The sequence below is a fragment of the Thalassophryne amazonica genome, chromosome 10, assembly GCF_902500255.1.
Source record: "Thalassophryne amazonica chromosome 10, fThaAma1.1, whole genome shotgun sequence".
NCBI classification, from domain to species: domain Eukaryota; kingdom Metazoa; phylum Chordata; class Actinopteri; order Batrachoidiformes; family Batrachoididae; genus Thalassophryne; species Thalassophryne amazonica.
Window position 1 is genome coordinate 94,679,653 of NC_047112.1, and position 19,913 is coordinate 94,699,565.

Consider the following 19,913-nt stretch of genomic DNA (forward strand, 5'->3'; position numbering starts at 1 on the left):
AACTGTGGCAGTCAGTAACGGTTACTTTTTTAGACCAAGCAGAGGGAAAAAAATATGGAATCACTCAATTCTGAGGAAAAAATTATGGAATCATGAAAAACAAAAGAATGCTCCAACACATCACTAGTATTTTGTTGCACCACCTCTGGCTTTTATAACAGCTTGCAGTCTCTGAGGCATGGACTTAATGAATGACAAACAGTACTCTTCATCAATCTGGCTCCACCTTTCTCTTATTGCTGTTGCCAGATCAGCTTTGCAGGTTGGAGCCTTGTCATGGACCATTTTCTTCAACTTCCACCAAAGATTTTCAATTGGATTAAGATCCGGACTATTTGCAGGCCATGACATTGACCCTATGTGTCTTTTTGCAAGGAACGTTTTCACAATTTTTGCTCTATGGCAAGATGCATTATCATCTTGGAAAATGATTTCATCATCCCCAAACATCCTTTCAATTGATGGGATAAGAAAAGTGTCCAAAATATCAACGTAAACTTGTGCATTTATTGATGATGTAATGACAGCCATCTCCCCAGTGCCTTTACCTGACATGCAGCCCCATATCATCAATGACTGTGGAAATTTACATGTTCTCTTCAGGCAGTCATCTTTATAAATCTCATTGGAACGGCACCAAACAAAAGTTCCAGCATCATCACCTTGCCCAATGCAGATTCGAGATTCATCACTGAATATGACTTTCATCCAGTCATCCACAGTCCACGATTGCTTTTCCTTAGCCCATTGTAACCTTGTTTTTAATGATGGCTTTCGTTTAGCTTTTCTGTATGTAAATCCCATTTCCTTTAGGTGGTTTCTTACAGTTCGGTCACAGACGTTGACTCCAGTTTCCTCCAATTCGTTTCTCATTTGTTTTGTTGTGCAGTTTCGATTTTTAAGACATATTGCTTTAAGTTTTCTGTCTTGACGCTTTGATGTCTTCCTTGGTCTACCAGTATGTTTGCCTTTAACAACCTTCCCATGTTGTTTCTATTTGGTCCAGAGTTTAGACACAGCTGACTGTGAACAACCAACATCTTTTGCAACATTGCGTGATGATTTACCCTCTTTTAAGAGTTTGATAATCCTCTCCTTTGTTTCAATTGACATCTCTCATGTTGGAGCCATGATTCATGTCAGTCCACTTGGTGCAACAGCTCTCCAAGGTGTGATCACTCCTTTTTAGATGCAGACTAATGAGCAGATCTGATTTGATGCAGGTGTTAGTTTTGGGGATGAAAATTTACAGGGTGATTCCATAATTTATACCTCAGAATTGAGTGAGTCCATATTTTTTTCCCTCTGATTGGTCTAAAAAAGTAACCGTTACTGACTGGCACAATTTTTTCTTGATTTCTTATAGTGTTTCTTAAAGCCAGAAAGTTGCCATTTGAAATGACTTTAGTTCTGTGTCATGTCTGTGGTCTGCTTTTTTTTCTACAAAATTAAACAACTGAATGAACATCCTCCGAGGCCGGTGATTCCATAATTATTGCCAGAGGTTGTATTATGGACACAGTCCATATGCTACATGGAAATGAAGCATTAGCTCTAAACCAGGATTTCTCAAAAGCGGTCCACAGCCCATTGGAGGGCTGTGATTGACCCCTTGTGGATGTCACAAAATTTCCTTCAGCTGAACTCTGATAAAACTGAAGTCATCATATTTGGTAAGAAGGAACAAAAACTCAAGATTGCAAATCTGCTTGAGATAAAGGGACTGAAGGCAAAGAATGTTGTTAGAAATTTTAGTGTCATCATTGATAGCAATCTGAAATTTGACAATCATGTGAGATCAGTCACTAAATCGGCTTTCTTTCATTTGAAGAATATTGCAAAATTAAGGGACCTTATGTCAGCAGCAGAAAAACTTATCCATGCTTTTATTACAAGTTGGGTGGATTATTGCAATGTCCTCTTAACTGGACTTCCAAAAAAGACTATAAAGCAGTTATAAGTCATACAAAATGCAGCTGCTAGAGTTTTGACTAAAACAAAAAGAAGTGAGCACATTACCCCTGTTCCAGCAAGCTATAGAATTGATGTTAAAGCTTTGCTTCTCGTTTTTAAAGCATTTAATGGCAGTGGCCCAAAATACATACATGACATGTTCAAACAGTATTTCCCAAGTAAATCACTCAGGTCTCATAATAAAAATCTTCTAGTGGAACCCACCACTAAAACCAAATGTGGTGAAACTGCTTTTAGTGTGTATGCAGTTAAACTTTGGAATAGGCTACCAGATGAAGTTAAAGATGCCCCAACTGTTTCTGTTTTTAAAAACAAACTCAAGACAAAGCTCTTTAATGAAGCATATTATTCATTTATTTTTTTGCATATTTTTTTTCATCTTCCTTTGTTCTATACCATATCCTGTTTTATCTTGCACTGTTCTTTATTATCTGTAAAACATACTGAAATGCTTGATGTATGAAATGTGCTTTATAAATAAATTTGCCTTGCCTTGCCCTAGTGGTCCATGAGTATATTGGTAAACTATCACATTTTAAATTTATAACGTATGTTAAAAAAAGACTCCAAAGTCCGATAGTGGCATAAATGTATTATTTTCATTATTAGCTCAACTCCTATCTAAATTATTATTGGTTTTGGATATTTTGTGATTTACGGGGTTCTCAAGATTTTTTTTCAATTGGTTAAATGGTTCTTGATCTGAAAATGTTTGAGAATCACTGTTCTAGACATTACTTGTGTATAGCACTTTGAGGTGACTTATTTTAAGATTTATTGCTGTATAAATAAAATGAATTCAATAATATACTGTAACTTTACTTTTCAGGCACCTACTTTTAAAGCTTCTATCTTCTTTCTTCTGAGCTCTGCCTCCTCAGTGGGGTCCTGGCTGTCAGACCCTTCAATATCGTACTGAAACAGCTATGAACAGGAGCAAAGAAATAAGGTGACAAAGAATAGTGACTAGTCATAAAAAGTGCTGTTAGCTTTTAAAAGTGGAGGACAGCACCTTCTCTCCTCTGAGTCGGGCTTTGATCTGTTGGCGCTCATTGAAGTTCTGCAAACGGATCTGCTTCAATCGTGCCAAGTACTCCTGCAGAAAAACACATATGTATGCCAACCAAGAGACAGTACTGGTACATGAGGCCTCTTATTAAATATAAAACCGTTACCCAGTACACAACATGATGTTGGCATGAATACAATGGAACGCTTGCATTTTAATAAACAAAGTTAAAAATTCCAATTTGTCAGCCATTCAGCCAGAGTAAAACATACTGCAATCAGTACCACAAAAAATTATTCAATTTAAAGTGCAAAGCTGTAACACAGAAATCATAAATGAGGACATTTGAAATTAGATAAAGCACACTTTAACAGTTAAAACGAGCAGTGACATTCAATATTATGAACAACAGCCATTACTGAGAGGTCAAATAAATGGTGCAACAGGTTGCACACACTTTGTGCAAGAACAAGCCATGGACCTGCGCTGCTGGTAGGTATTACAGGATTCAACAAAGGAGTGTTGTGCAGACAAAGACAAAAATCAAACCAGGTATGGCATGAGTGAGGTACAGGTGGGATATGAGGCTGAGCAGTCAGGCCTGGGCGCCTACCTCCTCCTCTTTGTTGGCTCTGGATCTTCTGCACCGAACTGAAGCAGCTCGGCATCCATAGATTGCTGCCAGGTTTTGCCGAATGCCCTGTTTATCGTTCAATTTAACCAAATTTTAGAAGGAGGCAGCCCTTATATCCAGCTGCTACAAAAAGGCATGAACTGAGGCCAGGACATGTTTATAACTGCGCAATCATTTTCTTAATTCACAGTATATGACACTGAATCAAATCATCATCTGTAATGCAAAAGCAGGGACTTGCAGTGATTCCCTCAGCCGTATGAGCATGTAATCAATGAAAGAATGTGTAGAAAGAATGTGACCTTTTGACCCCGTAGAATAGGTTAAGGTTAGCCATCTTTGAACTTGTCCAAGGTCTGTGTCCCAAGAATGCTCCCTGCGAATTTGAAGACCCTGGAAGTAATAGGACTGGACTTATGCTGCGCACAGACAGTCTTCACAATACCCGATGGCAATATTTTGGCCTCGTGTAAAAATGACTCGCTGTTCTCTTCATAATGAGAATGTAACCTCAAATCTATACACACATATTCACTTGCTTACTTTTCCGTGGTGGTGTGAACTACATTTGGGTCAATAACTGTTTGGTCACAGAGTATTTTTGTAAATTTTACCATGTATGCCACCACAATGGAGTCAACATTAAATAATCAAGATGTGTTTGTCACATACTTTATGATTTAATTCAAGGGGTTTAACAAACATATCAAATTAACCATTTTGGAATTGCAACCATTTCTATAAACAGTCCCTCCAGCTCATTATGCAAGCACCTAGGGTTTTGGATGGCAACCAAACACACCAGCAATGAGAACATTCTCACCCCACCATCTATCTTCTGCAGCCAGGTAAAACATGGGTGTCCCCTTGGCCTTTTTCAGCCACTGGGGTTCTTAACACTAAGATACCTGCATGCTGGATGATGCCCAGAGAAAAGCGATACATGACCAAAATATCACAGCTTATGTTCACTCAAAATGCATGAAATACAACTCATCTTGGTCATCCTAAATAACTGTTCATTTGACACAAAGTCAAATCAATAGGCAATAGTGTTAGATCAGCTAAACTGGTGATAAATCAAGTTGACCAACATTTTGATGGAGTTGATTTAACACTGGAAACATTACTGTGTAGTCACCCCTCAGTAGTGCAAAATGTTGCTTGTACCGCCCATGCTGGCACTCTCTGTTGAATGTCTGCCCAGCCTATCTAGTGGATAGGTCTCTTAATTATTTATCTACCTAATCTGCAGGCAACCCATACTGCTGCAATGCTGAATTCTACTTCATTGCAGAGAATACGAACCAAAGAAAATTCATGCTTTGTGTGGTAAACTTAATTTCATTTGCAAATATGCATCCCTTCCTGCATTTCAGGCCTGCAACACATTCCAAAAATATTTGAGATGGTAAAGCATTCACCATTTTACAATGTCGCCAAAGCACTTAAAAGAACTTTTGCCATTCAGGTTACCAAGCAATGAAGTATGTCAGGAGACATTTTGTCCCATTCTTCTCATAAACACATCTTATAGTGTGCAAAAGTATGGGATTGTCATTGTTGTTTTTTTCATTTCAAAATTTTCCACACTTTCTCTATTGGAGAAAGGTCAGGACTGCAGGTAGTGCAGCCCAATACCCATATCCAAATCTTCTGCAGCCATGTCTCTGTAATGTGCGTAGAATGTGATTTTGCATTATCTTGTTGAAAAATGCATGGACGTTCCTGAAGAAGATGTCATCTTGAAAGGTAGCGCATGTTGCTTTAAAATCTCAATGTACATTTCTGCATTTTGCATTCTGGATAAATTACCTTTGTCAAATGCACTGACCCAATGCCATATCATAACAGTCTTGGTATATGTCCTTTCACATTACACATAATCATTTGATTCAGTATTAATTAGAATTACAATTAGGATGGAGCTTTAACAACATGTACAATAGACACGTCAAAACAGATTATCAGTCACGTCTGTCCATACAAAGCCAGTCTGTAAAGGCTCTCAGTTTAGATGACTGAAAAAGTTATTTAATGACATAACTAGGATAACTACTCCAGGCTTTTCTTTATTTAACCAAAACAGCACTAGAATTTACAAACAACTCATATCATTCTACATACCAACTGTCCCTCAGCACGAACTTTGTTCAGCATGGCTTCCCTCTTACGTTGTAAAAACTCCTCAACCTGATAGGTCCGTTCAGCAGCTATCTGTTGCCTGGAAATAGAAAAAACAGTTGCAAGCAGCTTACTTTCACCCTATAGAATGCACAGTTTCAAGACATACATTATGCACAGTGCAGTTTGTAGTGATACTGCAGGTATCAAGTCTGACTGTCTGACCTGCTAATATGAGCATGTTTTGAAGGTTGCTGCATCCTTCGAAGTTCTCGCCTAATTGCATTAGGATTCAAGACACGAGTAGGGGCATTTGGTACGACTGGGCCAGTGGCAGATGGCACACCTCTTCAACACAAACACAACAGCCTAATTCACAGATGTGCCTTCACAAAATTCAGAAGTGCCTTCTTTTGTTCTAGTCAATGCCTGTAAGCTCCTAATTAACACTGAAGTGTTGAATTAACTCAAAAATGTGTGTAGACAGTACACATGCAGTCTGGGGCTGTGCCTAACATTTTTTTTGCAATCAATTGTTGATTTTGATGTGTGAATGTGTGTGTGTGTGTGTGAGACAAAGAAAATGGTCTGATGTGAGGCATCACTGCAAAGTGCTTTGGTAAAAAAAAGTACTGTATAAATCTAATCTGAATTTGACAAAGAAATTGCAGCAAATAAAGTGCCCCAAATTTAAAAAGTAGTCATGGAGAAAATATAAAATAAATTTTTGCACACAGCTTTGCCTATTCCTGTAACACAAAGATAATTATACATATTTTATAGGGCTGTAGCTAACAATTATTTTCTTGATCATTTAATCTGTTAATTATTTTCTGGAATAATGCATGCTTCATTGTTTGGTACATAAACTGTAAAAAAAAAAAAAAGTGACAAATATTGGTCAGTGTCCAAAATGATGTCAAATATTTTGTTCACAAACCAAAGATATACAGTTTAACGTCCAAGTTAAAAAGAAATACATAAATAATAATAATAATAATAAAATCACACTTAAGAAGATGAAATCAGAGAATCTGGACATTTAAAAAATAAGACTCAAAACGATTAATTGATTATGAAAATAGTTGGCAATTAATTTAATAATTGATTAATTAATTAATTAATTGTTGCATGTACAATACAGTCAAGGTCAGAATTACCAGCACCCCTATATTTGAAATACACATTTTAACATACGTTCAGAAATAAAAGCAAACAAAGCAATTTTAACTATTCAAAATATTTTAAAAAATGCGCAAAGGAATTGAAAAGAAAGAACAAAACAACTCAAAGAGATGTAGGCTTCTGTAGTTGTGATCCAATAAATTGTGCATAATGCAGCTTTGGACCATTTGGTTCAATCCAACATGAAGCTGTGACTGATGCAACAGTCAAAAGATTCAAATAAGTGCAAAACCATCCATAAACAGACATCCTTAAATGACGTTTCAATCACCATTATTAATTTTTATTGTTCCTGTTTCATCATCATTATTGTTGTTAGTTCTTGGTCCCACTGTTCTCTCCCAAGTCCACAGAGCCTGGTTCTTTTGAAGTTTCTTTCCCATTAAGGGTTTTTCCTTGCAAATGTGACACTTTATGCACTTGAGGAATGTGGAGCCTCAAAATGTTGTACTTCATGTAAATTGGCTTGAGATGATGTATTTTGTGATTTGGCATTATAAATAAAACTGAACTGAATTGAATCTACGCAGTATTGACCAGACTTTAAATTTTGTTTGAATTTTCATACCCTATGACAACAAATCCATACCAAAATCAATTCTTACAGATTCATGAGTGACCATAACCACTTAAAAATTTAGTTCTTACATATGAACATAGATCAGAAAAGAAATATCTTGGGTACATACTGTCTGTGAACTATAAGTCAAAGTAAGTATAACAATCACTACACTTTATATTTTACACTTTCTACATATCTCATCTGGTTTGGGATTGCAACATTTCATAAATTAGGCCCACTGCCTTCAAAACAACTCATACAGTACTTACCGAGTGGGGCTGCCAGCTTCTGTTGAGGCTTCCTCCCCACTCGCCTCTTTAGGCTGCTGTTGTTGTTGTTTAACCACTTGATCTACAGCAGTTTTGCTCTGGTCCACATTTGGTGTCAGACCCTGAAAAGAATCTGGGACAGGGCAGGGGTGAACACCCAGAGCCCTTTTCTTAACACCCACAAAACACTGTGAATAGAAATCAAATGGATTTTGTGAGCCAGGAGGGGAAACTGACATTACGGAAATACTATCAATCATAGTATGTAACAGTGAAATAACAAAATTTAGCAATGTAATATATGTAATAAATTTCTAAGATGCCTGAGCAACACAAACAAAGAAACAGCCAGTAAATAGTCGTACCTTCTTCTCTGGGCTGCTGCCCCCACTTGAACTCAAAATGTGCTTCCATCCTTGTTCTCTGGCTTGGTGTATACGATTGACCTGGGTGTTCAGTGTTTACATGTTGTAAGACAACTCGAAATCAAAAAAAGTTGGGATGGTATGAAAAACAAGAATAAAAAACCCAGCAGTGCTTCTTATAGTCACTATTTCTACTTATTTCACGTCACACACCATAAACCAAAGATGTTTCATGTTATCAACGTAATTTAATTTGCTAATATACATCCATTCCTGCATTTCAGGCATTTCCATTCCTGCATTTAACATATACCAAAAAAAGTAGGGACACTAAAGCATTTACCACTTTGTAATGTTGTCATCCCTTCTCACAAACTCAAGGTGTTTTGGTATTGAGGGTACCAAGAAATGAAATGTTTCAGGTGTTATTTTGTATCTGTACCCTCTTCTTCTGCAGCCATGTCTTTGTAACGTGTATAAAGTGTGGATTTGCTTTGTCATGTTCCGGGAAGACGTCTTTCAGACAGCACATGTTGTAAAATCTTACGGTACTTTCCTGCATTCTTGCTGCTATCACAGAAGTGTAATTGACCTTTGCCAAGGATTAATAACACAACCCCATTCCATGACAGACCCTGGTTTTGGACTTGCTGCTGATAACAGCCTGGATGGCCCTTTTTGCCTGTGATCTGGAGTATACAGCTCTTATTTCTTCCAGAAAAAAAATCTGGAAAACTGATTCATCTGACCACAATACACCTTTCCACTGTGTGGCAGTCCAACCCAGATGCCAGAGAAGGTGATGCCACTGCTGGACAAGGCTAACATAGGGCTTCTTTATTTGGACAGTAAAAAATTTAAGTGAGATTTGCAACTGTAAATATATATTGTAGTGTTTGACAATGATTTCCCAATATAACCCCTTGCCCAAGAGGTTATATCGCCCACTGATGAATGACTGTTCTTGATGTAGTGCTGTCTGAGAGATTGGAGATCATGGGTCTTCAGCTTTGGCTTGTGCTTTTGCCCTTTATGCACTGAAATTCCTACAGATTACAGTAACATTGTTTTCAAAGCTTTCAATAATTTTCCCCTGCATTTATTGACAAACTGCAGATCCTCTACCTATCTTCACTCAAAGACTCAGCCTTTCTTGGACACTACTTTTGTACCAAATCATGATTACAATCACCTGTTTGAAATAACATTATTTGTTTATTTTATTTTAACCTCATTACTAGCCCTAAATTGTCCTGTCCAAACCTTTTTGGAATGTGCCGCAGGCCTGAAAAGCAGGAATGGATGTTAAATTATGTTGACCACACAAAGCATGAAATATCTTGGGTTCATATAGTCTGCAATGAAATAGAAGTCAAAGTAAGTGCAAACCCAGAGTTTGTAATCTGTTGCGCTGGTTTCAACCTGCTGTTGCGAGATTCGAGTGTTACTCCAGTCACTGCAAAAACAAACTGTTCAAAACCAAATGAGGGTACCAGTCAGTTCACCAAGGAAAAAAGAAGTTGTGCTTGTTTTTAAATCAGGTTTTGTAACTTGATGCACACTACCTAAAAACATGACAATAAAACAAAACCCAGAAATAACTCTTCTCCATGGCCACATTTTTAAATCACACGCCTTTTCCTTTTCATATCTCCTCATTTGCTCTGCTTTTAACAGGTAGAAGAAATAATCTTAAAATTCAAACTTGCTTGTTCTTTTCGCTTCCTTTCTTTCTCATTGAGTTCCAATCTTTTCCTTCGAATACTATCCTGCAGTTTAAGGAAAAGCATTCCAATCAAAATGAGACAATTTAAAAAAATTATGCTTTGACATAAAAGTAGGGATGGGTATCGAGAACCAGTTCCTTTCGGGTATCGTTAAGAAATGATTTGATCCACCGAGATCAATAACCTTTTTGCTTAACGATTCCCTTATCGGTCCTTCAGAGTGGCTATTGCTTTTGGGGGTGTTTGTCAAAAAAATAATCATTTCTCTACATTGATTACAGACCCTGCATCAGGTCTGTAATCAACTTTTCTGCAACGTGGCTTTGCTTTGAACCTTGAACCAATTGAAGCAGTGATTCGCAGATCGAAGCACTGCTTTGATCTGCTGCTTCGTTGATTAATTGTTTTATTTTGCTTTATCTTAATTTTTCCATGCTAAAACCCTAAGGAACATATGCCTGTAATATGTACTTTTTTATGTTAAACCGACCTGGTATGGTCTTCTGAAACAGCTGATAGATGTATTCTATAACTTAAAAACAGGACCGATGCTAACGCTATAGAGTTTTCAATGTTAAAGTTAGCATTAAGCTGGTCGCATCTAAGGATGTTTATGTGCATTTTCTTGTATAATAATTAATGGCTCAGCGTTCGTAAAAGAGGCAAATTGTAGTTTTTTAAATTTATTTTTATTCATATATTAATAATAATAGCAACAACAACAATAATAGTAATAATAACTAATAATGCTACAATACAATTTTAGAGAAAGACAAAAAGAACCTGATGAAACAAAACAACAGAAAAGATAAAACCAACTAACAATGAAAATAAATAAATACATATAGAAATGAATAACTGTTTCCTGTGAACACCTAGTGACTCTTACACCTCCGCTTCATCCCTGTTTTATTTAAGTTTAATGACAATTTGTTTCGGTCAAACCATGTTTTCAATTTGTTAATTTCTTGAGAGGTAACAGTGTGACTTCCTCCAGAACTATCTGCCAAGCTAGAAAACTGCTGCATCCTAGTAAGAGCAGAATACTACTGGAATGAATCTGAATAAGGAAAGCTGTGTTTTTTCTCACCAAAATGGATGCTGCACTCACTGCAGTTTATTGTCTGGAATAGTCCCAGACTGCATTTCAGAGCTTCTAGAATTAAAAAATTTGCATGTGGGTGGTGTTGGCGGTAATTTTGGGTTTCAGCTTTTTTGTTTTTCACCACTTTCATCCCTGAATATGTCAATCGTGAGTCACTTTTGTGCGGATTAAAGTCACTAACTGGGACTCCTGTGTTGTTGCAAGAAAGAAACGAGAATTGTCCTCCGTTCTGTTCACACAGCTCCAAATGCTGCGCGGCTCTCTGCCAAGTCAAGTTAGAATGATAGAGCCCAGTCAGAATTAATAACTTCAAAGCGAAACGCCGTTTAAATCTAATAACACCTCTTTCCAAACGTTGTAATACAAACAAACTGCAATCGATCCAACCATTTTTTTTCTCCCAAAATGAGACGTCCTGCGCTGACGTGCAGCAGCTGGCTGAGCTCAACTCAGAGGTATGGAGAGACATTCATGCCAAAATGTCTGAAAGGAAATGCTTTTGACAAAAACTACAGATTTTATTTATGTTGAGAGATCAAGAATCCAGTGACCAATTTAAAATGTTGTTGACATAGAAAACCTGTAAAGTCTACTTTTAGTACACAGAAAATTCACAAGTGGCATCGATAAGCGAATCAATAAGGAATCAGAGCGATAAGCGGAATCGATAATGGCATCGATAGATAAAATCTTATCGATACCCATCCCTACTTTCAGTACACAGAAAATTCACAAGAGGTATCGATAAGGAATCGGATCGATGAGCGGAATCGATATCGATAAAATCTTATCAATACCCATCCCTACATAAAAGGCAGAATGGCTGTGTCACTGAACATGTAGCTGATGAGGCTGGTTAAAGACCATATTAAACAGGGCAGTCACTGCAGGCATCTTCCAACTTGTCTCTTGGTAGAGGACTACATGGTTACAAGGTTAACTACATAGTGTCAACAAAGGCTACAGCACCACCCATAAAAGGGACATATACTATGACTTATTTCAAGATGAGTTTACACCGATCTGACCACAAGAACGATGGATGGTGAGTGTTGGTGTAAGAGATGTTTTTCTACTCTGTGTAGTCTGACAACATGGTTAGGCATAGTCGGCATAGTCAGCAGTTACATATGTTGGGACATGCTTACAAACCAGACCACAAAGAGGTCAGGCAGGGGCGTAGTACCAAATTCTGGGCCCTAGGTATTGGCCATATTGAAGACCCCCCACCAACTGTTATGCTCTTTTTTATTAAAGCAAACACCAAATTTAAACCAGGTTTAACTCTTAACCTTAGATCACACCTGGGAGTCACAACCCTTGGGGGAGCAATATTGAGTTGGGGGGTCTGGGGACCAAATTGCACCATTTACTAGAAAAATGGTGCAATTTGGTGCATTCCCGTCTGTTAAAATGCACAGGAAAGCACCAAATTGCACCATTTTCCTAGAAAATGGTGCAATTTGGGCCCCCAGACCCCCCAACTCAATACAGCTAGCTTTCAAGCTCACCTCTCTTTTCAAAGAATTTGGTTAGCAGCTGCTTTCCCTCATTTAATTTTCTTTCCCTGTCCTTTTTTCTCTTTTTTGAAAGCCGGACTTTGATTTTTTAGGAAACACATTTTATTTCAGCCTTAAACACTAGGGCTGCAACTAATGATTATTTTACTAATCAGTTCATCGGTCGATTATTTTTTCGATTAATCTGTTTTTGTTTTGTTTTTTTTTACTTACATGTGAGTTTTGCCATTATTTCTTTGAGTTATTATTAAAAGGTCTTTGTCATACAACATCAACGTTTGAGCTTGTAACAAAGTTATGTTATATTCTCGTTAAAAACATACCTGGAGTAGTGTTTTGTTTTATTTTGCAAATACATACATCACTGACGCACCACAAAGAGATTTCTATCAGTTTTAGATGCCTACAGCAACTGTCTCAACCACTGATAACATATTACAGCAAGAGTCCACAAAAGTATTTTAAAGGCCTGACAAAAGTGTAATATGTTATATTGAAAAAAGACACAAATGTACAGTTAATTGCATTTTTTTTTCGTGTAAAAACACAGCTTAGATGTGGTTTGACCGAAACAAATTGTCATTAAACTTAATAAAACAGGGATGAAGTGGAGGTTTAAGAGTCACTAGGTGTTCACAGGAAACACTTATTTCTATATTTATTTATGTTCATTGTTAGTTGGTTTAATCTTGTCTGTTTTGTTTTATCAGATTCTTTTTGTCCGTTTCTCTAAAACCGTATCGTGGCATTATTAGTTATTATTGCTATTATTGTTGCTGTTTCTATTATTATTATTATTGATATATAAATAAAAATAAATGAATAAAATATTACAATTTGTAATACATTTGACTCTTTTATGACAACAAACACTGAGCCATGAATTATTATACAGAAAACAATGTGCTAACAGCTGCAGCAGCTTAATGCTAACTCTGAAACATTGAAAACGCCATGTGTCGCCTGTACGCCTGGACTAAACCATTGTACAACTGTGCAGGGGTGGAAGGGCCCTCAGAGATCTTTCAATATTATTGTTAGAGCAGAATTATGTTTTGCAACATTTATACATTCATTCTAATTACATTCTTTTACAACATGAATTGTATGGACATTAATAACATGCAACACAAAAATGTATTTAATTCCAGCTTTTTGTGGGCCCCCCCATGCTCTGGGCCCTGGGTACATAGTACCCTTTACCCCCCCCCACCCCCCCCCCCCCCAGTCCGACACCCCTGAGATCAGGTCATATCTGGGAATATATGCTGATTCTGCACACTGCTGCATCCACTATATGATGGAAACACCTTAGGATCCTGGATGGAGCCCACCTAGGCTCACAAGCTGTCTATGCCCACCACTCAAAAGAGGAATGAACCCGTTCAAATAACAGCACCACATGATAGCTATAATTGAATACAATATGACACTCCACAGATTGCAGGTTGAAAAGGATCATCGTGTATTTATGCAGAGAGCTATATACCTCATGTTTTTTTCTCTGTTCCTCTATTTGGCTGATTCTTCTCTGGGGGGCTGCTGGCACCGAACCCTGAGCAACACATGACAATGAGGTTCAGAGGTTGCCAACACATATGTGGAAGAGCTTTGTTGTGGCAGAAGAGGAGGAAAAAAAAAAAAAAAAAAAAAAGATCAGCTAAAAAAAAAAAAAAATGCTCTTTATGTAGTAATCATAAGGTTACAAACCGGTTTGTGTTTTACAGCTGGTTTTCTAACTCCTGGCTTTTTGGCTCCATCTAACACCTTCCTCACAGTTAAAGGCACTCTGTATTTGGCGGCTGGTTTAGTGATCTTCTGAGCTGGGGCAAGAGGTATGGAACCAGGGGAAGGACGTTTGGCTGGTTATACAAGTCAAAAACAGAAATCAACATTTATAGTACTGTGTAACAACAGAGTCAATGTACAAAATGTACAAAATACGAGGGGCGTTGAGATGTTTTGAGCCTAACCCAGAAAAAGTAGGACATGGTTCTCCATCTTTTGCATTGCGAAAAACCAACATTTCTCAACATTGCACCCAGTGAGTCAAAACTTCACACATTCTCAAGAAATGTTGGTTTCTATGAAACACTGATAGAACAAAGTCAATAAAACACTGCACACATTAAATGACTTCATCTTCCTTCAAACGAAAAGCCGCTGGTGGACTTATTTTTTATTTTTATTATTATTATTTTTTTTTTTTTTTTACACACAGCTTCTGTTTGGGTCAATTCAGTTTAATTTATCTCATTTATAAAGTGCTAAATCACAACAAAGTTCACACAAGTAAGCTCTAACTTTACCAACCCCTAGAGCAAGCATACAGGCGACAGTGGTAAGGAAAAACTCCCTATGATGATTTGAGGAAGAAACCTCAAGCAGACCAGACTTAAAGGAGTGACCCTCTGCTTGGGCAATGCTACCGACACAGTTGACAAAACGAATATACAGGAAATTTTGGGAGTCCATACCGCTGCACAGGACGGGAGGGACACCACCCCCATCTCTGGATGGAGCCGCACCTCAAACAGAGAGAAAAAACAGAATCAAGCATCAGAAAGACAACAAATTGAGAGTTACGTATGTAACTACGGTTCTATGAATTCCAGGTGACCGCCAGAGGGTGGTGCTTTAGCACCTGGATTATTCCATGCGCACATGCGCAGAGGTCGAGTCTTATACGAACAAAGTCACGCCTGTAAGTGTGACCTGGGTGATGTCAGCAACAGTATATAAGCGCACGTCACCCAGCATTCAGTTCTTCTGGAATCTATGTTGCTGTAGTACAGATATCAGTCAGTGGCACACCTCTCAGGGCAGCCCAGGAGGTGGATATGCCTTGAGTTGAATGACATTTCACTGGAGGAGGTTGACGGTCGCCGTTCCTATAAGTTTGCAATATAGCGGCATGGAGCTCTCCAAAGCACTTTGCGGATGAAATAGCAAGGAGGAATGTAGTTTTAACTGACAACCAGCTGAGGTCACTGGCACCCAGTGGCTCAAATGGCGAAGAGCATAAATCCTCAAGAACTAATGGAAGATCCCAGGATGGCACACGTGCAATCCTCGAAGGCCGAAGGCGAAGAGCACCCCTTAAAAAGCGACACATCAGGGGGTGCGATCCTACTGATCGACCATCTACCATAATGTGGCGAGCAGAGACAGCAGCAACATAAACTTTAATTGTACAGAAAGAAAGGCCGCTGTCAAACAACAACTGAAGAAAGCTAAGCAGCACTGGCACAGGACAACGCTCCGGGTCCACGCATTGTGTACTGCACCAATATGTAAAAAGCTTCCATCTATTGCCGTACAATGCCATAGTGGAGGGCGCACGGGCATTCAGTATAGTCTGCACGACAGCTTGATCACAAGAGCTCAACATGGAGTCTGTCCCTTCAGGGGCCACAAGTACAGTTGAAGACGCTCTGTGTGAGGATGTCAAATGTTCCCTTTCAACTGCGACAAAAGGTCCCTCCTGCGTGGGAGAGGCCACGGCTCTCCACTGAGGAGCGTCTTAATCATGGGGAACCATGTCCTGCCCGGGGAGTACGGGGTTACTAGCAACACTGTGTGATTGGTCATGTATATTCTGTGTAGTATCAACGTGATCAGCCGCAGAAGAAGAAACACATATAGTAGACAGGCCGGCCAAGGGTGAGCCAGTGCACCCTGGCTGAGTGGGCTGTGTGGTTAAAGATAAAGATAAACTTTATTGATCTCACAGAAGAGAAATTCACATTACATCAGCTCTTAAAAACACACAAGATGGGTGCAAGTAGAGGATCATGCTGTTCATCAAACAGCGTGTGCAAGGATAAGCAATAATAATAATACTTGTAACAAGACATAAGAAATGAGGTAGAAATAGAATATGTATGTATATATATACCGTATTTTCCGGACTATAAGTCGCACCGGAGTATAAGTCGCACCAGCCACTTTATCCATTATAAAGAAAAATAAACCATAAATAAGTTGCACTGGATTATAAGTCGCATGCACATACAGCTATGTTAACTTAAAGGAGACCTGCATTGAAAAAAATGCAGTCAGATTTTTTGAACAAAAAATGACTTACATTTACACATGAGATTTAAAAATGAGGTGGGCTTCATAGATAATTGGCAAAGCTTCTGGGGAAAACCTGGTCTTGTTAGGAGAGACGGCAGCCATCCCACTTTGGATGGAGCAGCTCTCATTTCTAGAAATCTGGCCAATTTTCTTAAATCCTCCAAACCGTGACTATCCAGGGTTGGGACCAGGAAGCAGAGTTGTAGTCTTACACACCTCTCTGCAGCTTCTCTCCCCCTGCCATCCCCTCATTACCCCATCCCCGTAGAGACGGTGCCTGCTCCCAGACTACCAATAACCAGCAAAAATTATTTTAAGCATAAAAATTCAAAAAGAAAAAATAATATAGCACCTTCAACTGCACCACAGACTAAAACAGTTAAATGTGGTCTATTAAACATTAGGTCTCTCTCTTCTAAGTCCCTGTTGGTAAATGATATAATAATTGATCAACATATTGATTTATTCTGCCTTACAGAAACCTGATTACAGCAGGATGAATATGTTAGTTTAAATGATTCAACACCCCCGAGTCACACTAACTGTCAGAATGCTCGTAGCACGGGCCGGGGCGGAGGATTAGCAGCAATCTTCCATTCCAGCTTATTAATTAATCAAAAACCCAGACAGAGCTTTAATTCATTTGAAAGCTTGACTCTTAGTCTTGTCCATCCAAATTGGAAGTCCCAAAAACCAGTTTTATTTGTTATCTATCATCCACCTGGTCGTTACTGTGAGTTTCTCTGTGAATTTTCAGACCTTTTGTCTGACTTAGTGCTTAGCTCAGATAAGATAATTATAGTGGGCGATTTTAACATCCACACAGACGCTGAGAATGACAGCCTCAACACTGCATTTAATCTATTATTAGACTCTATTGGCTTTGCTCAAAAAGTAAATGAGTCCACCCACCACTTTAATCATATCTTAGATCTTGTTCTGACTTATGGTATGGAAATAGAAGACTTAACAGTATTCCCTGAAAACTCCCTTCTGTCTGATCATTTCTTAATAACATTTACATTTACTCTGATGGACTACCCAGCAGTGGGGAATAAGTTTCATTACACTAGAAGTCTTTCAGAAAGCGCTGTAACTAGGTTTAAGGATATGATTCCTTCTTTATGTTCTCTAATGCCATATACCAACACAGTGCAGAGTAGCTACCTAAACTCTGTAAGTGAGATAGAGTATCTCGTCAATAGTTTTACATCCTCATTGAAGACAACTTTGGATGCTGTAGCTCCTCTGAAAAAGAGAGCTTTAAATCAGAAGTGTATGACTCCGTGGTATAACTCACAAACTCGTAGCTTAAAGCAGATAACCTGTAAGTTGGAGAGGAAATGGTGTCTCACTAATTTAGAAGATCTTCACTTAGCCTGGAAAAAGAGTCTGTTGCTCTATAAAAAAGCCCTCCATAAAGCTAGGACATCTTTCTACTCATCACTAATTGAAGAAAATAAGAACAACCCCAGGTTTCTTTTCAGCACTGTAGCCAGGCTGACAAAGAGTCAGAGCTCTATTGAGCTGAGTATTCCATTAACTTTAACTAGTAATGACTTCATGACTTTCTTTGCTAACAAAATTTTAACTATTAGAGAAAAAATTACTCATAACCATCCCAAAGACGTATCGTTATCTTTGGCTGCTTTCAGTGATGCCGGTATTTGGTTAGACTCTTTCTCTCCGATTGTTCTGTCTGAGTTATTTTCATTAGTTACTTCATCCAAACCATCAACATGTTTATTAGACCCCATTCCTACCAGGCTGCTCAAGGAAGCCCTACCATTATTTAATGCTTCGATCTTAAATATGATCAATCTATCTTTGTTAGTTGGCTATGTACCACAGGCTTTTAAGGTGGCAGTAATTAAACCATTACTTAAAAAGCCATTACTTGACCCAGCTATCTTAGCTAATTATAGGCCAATCTCCAACCTTCCTTTTCTCTCAAAAATTCTTGAAAGGGTAGTTGTAAAACAGCTAACTGATCATCTGCAGAGGAATGGTCTATTTGAAGAGTTTCAGTCAGGTTTTAGAATTCATCATAGTACAGAAACAGCATTAGTGAAGGTTACAAATGATCTTCTTATGGCCTCGGACAGTGGACTCATCTCTGTGCTTGTTCTGTTAGACCTCAGTGCTGCTTTTGATACTGTTGACCATAAAATTTTATTACAGAGATTAGAGCATGCCATAGGTATTAAAGGCACTGCGCTGCGGTGGTTTGAATCATATTTGTCTAATAGATTACAATTTGTTCATGTAAATGGGGAATCTTCTTCACAGACTAAAGTTAATTATGGAGTTCCACAAGGTTCTGTGCTAGGACCAATTTTATTCACTTTATACATGCTTCCCTTAGGCAGTATTATTAGACGGTATTGCTTAAATTTTCATTGTTACGCAGATGATACCCAGCTTTATCTATCCATGAAGCCAGAGGACACACACCAATTAGCTAAACTGCAGGATTGTCTTACAGACATAAAGACATGGATGACCTCTAATTTCCTGCTTTTAAACTCAGATAAAACTAAAGTTATTGTACTTGGCCCCACAAATCTTAGAAACATGGTGTCTAACCAGATCCTTACTCTGGATTGCATTACCCTGAGCTCTAGTAATACTGTGAGAAATCTTGGAGTCATTTTTGATCAGGATATGTCATTCAAAGTGCATATTAAACAAATATGTAGGACTGCTTTTTTGCATTTACGCAATATCTCTAAAATCAGAAAGGTCTTGTCTCAGAGTGATGCTGAAAAACTAATTCATGCATTTATTTCCTCTAGGCTGGACTATTGTAATTCATTATTATCAGGCTGTCCTAAAAGTTCCCTAAAAAGCCTTCAGTTAATTCAAAATGCTGCAGCTAGAGTACTGACGGGGACTAGAAGGAGAGAGCATATCTCACCCATATTGGCCTCTCTTCATTGGCTTCCTGTTAATTCTAGAATAGAATTTAAAATTCTTCTTCTTACTTATAAGGTTTTGAATAATCAGGTCCCATCTTATCTTAGGGACCTCGTAGTACCATATCACCCCAATAGAGCGCTTCGCTCTCAGACTGCAGGCTTACTTGTAGTTCCTAGGGTTTGTAAGAGTAGAATGGGAGGCAGAGCCTTCAGCTTTCAGGCTCCTCTCCTGTGGAACCAGCTCCCAATTCAGATCAGGGAGACAGACACCCTCTCTACTTTGAAGATTAGGCTTAAAACTTTCCTTTTTGCTAAAGCTTATAGTTAGGGCTGGATCAGGTGACCCTGAACCATCCCTTAGTTATGCTGCTATAGACGCAGACTGCTGGGGGGTTCCCATGATGCACTGTTTCTTTCTCTTTTTGCTCTGTATGCACCACT

General features: G+C 38.4%; 1 protein-coding gene across 1 annotated transcript in view; it reads right to left on the reverse strand.

Annotated features, from left to right (window-relative positions):
• nek1 (NIMA-related kinase 1) overlaps window positions 1-19,913 on the reverse strand; it is an 86,849-nt gene that overhangs the window by 35,814 nt on the left and 31,122 nt on the right. The window contains 11 exon segments of the mRNA XM_034180546.1: window positions 2,812-2,898; window positions 2,987-3,070; window positions 3,597-3,683; window positions 5,745-5,841; window positions 5,967-6,089; window positions 7,758-7,945; window positions 8,123-8,203; window positions 9,758-9,799; window positions 9,802-9,897; window positions 13,964-14,029; window positions 14,185-14,336. Of these exon segments, the coding sequence (XP_034036437.1) occupies window positions 2,812-2,898; window positions 2,987-3,070; window positions 3,597-3,683; window positions 5,745-5,841; window positions 5,967-6,089; window positions 7,758-7,945; window positions 8,123-8,203; window positions 9,758-9,799; window positions 9,802-9,897; window positions 13,964-14,029; window positions 14,185-14,336 (1,103 nt within the window).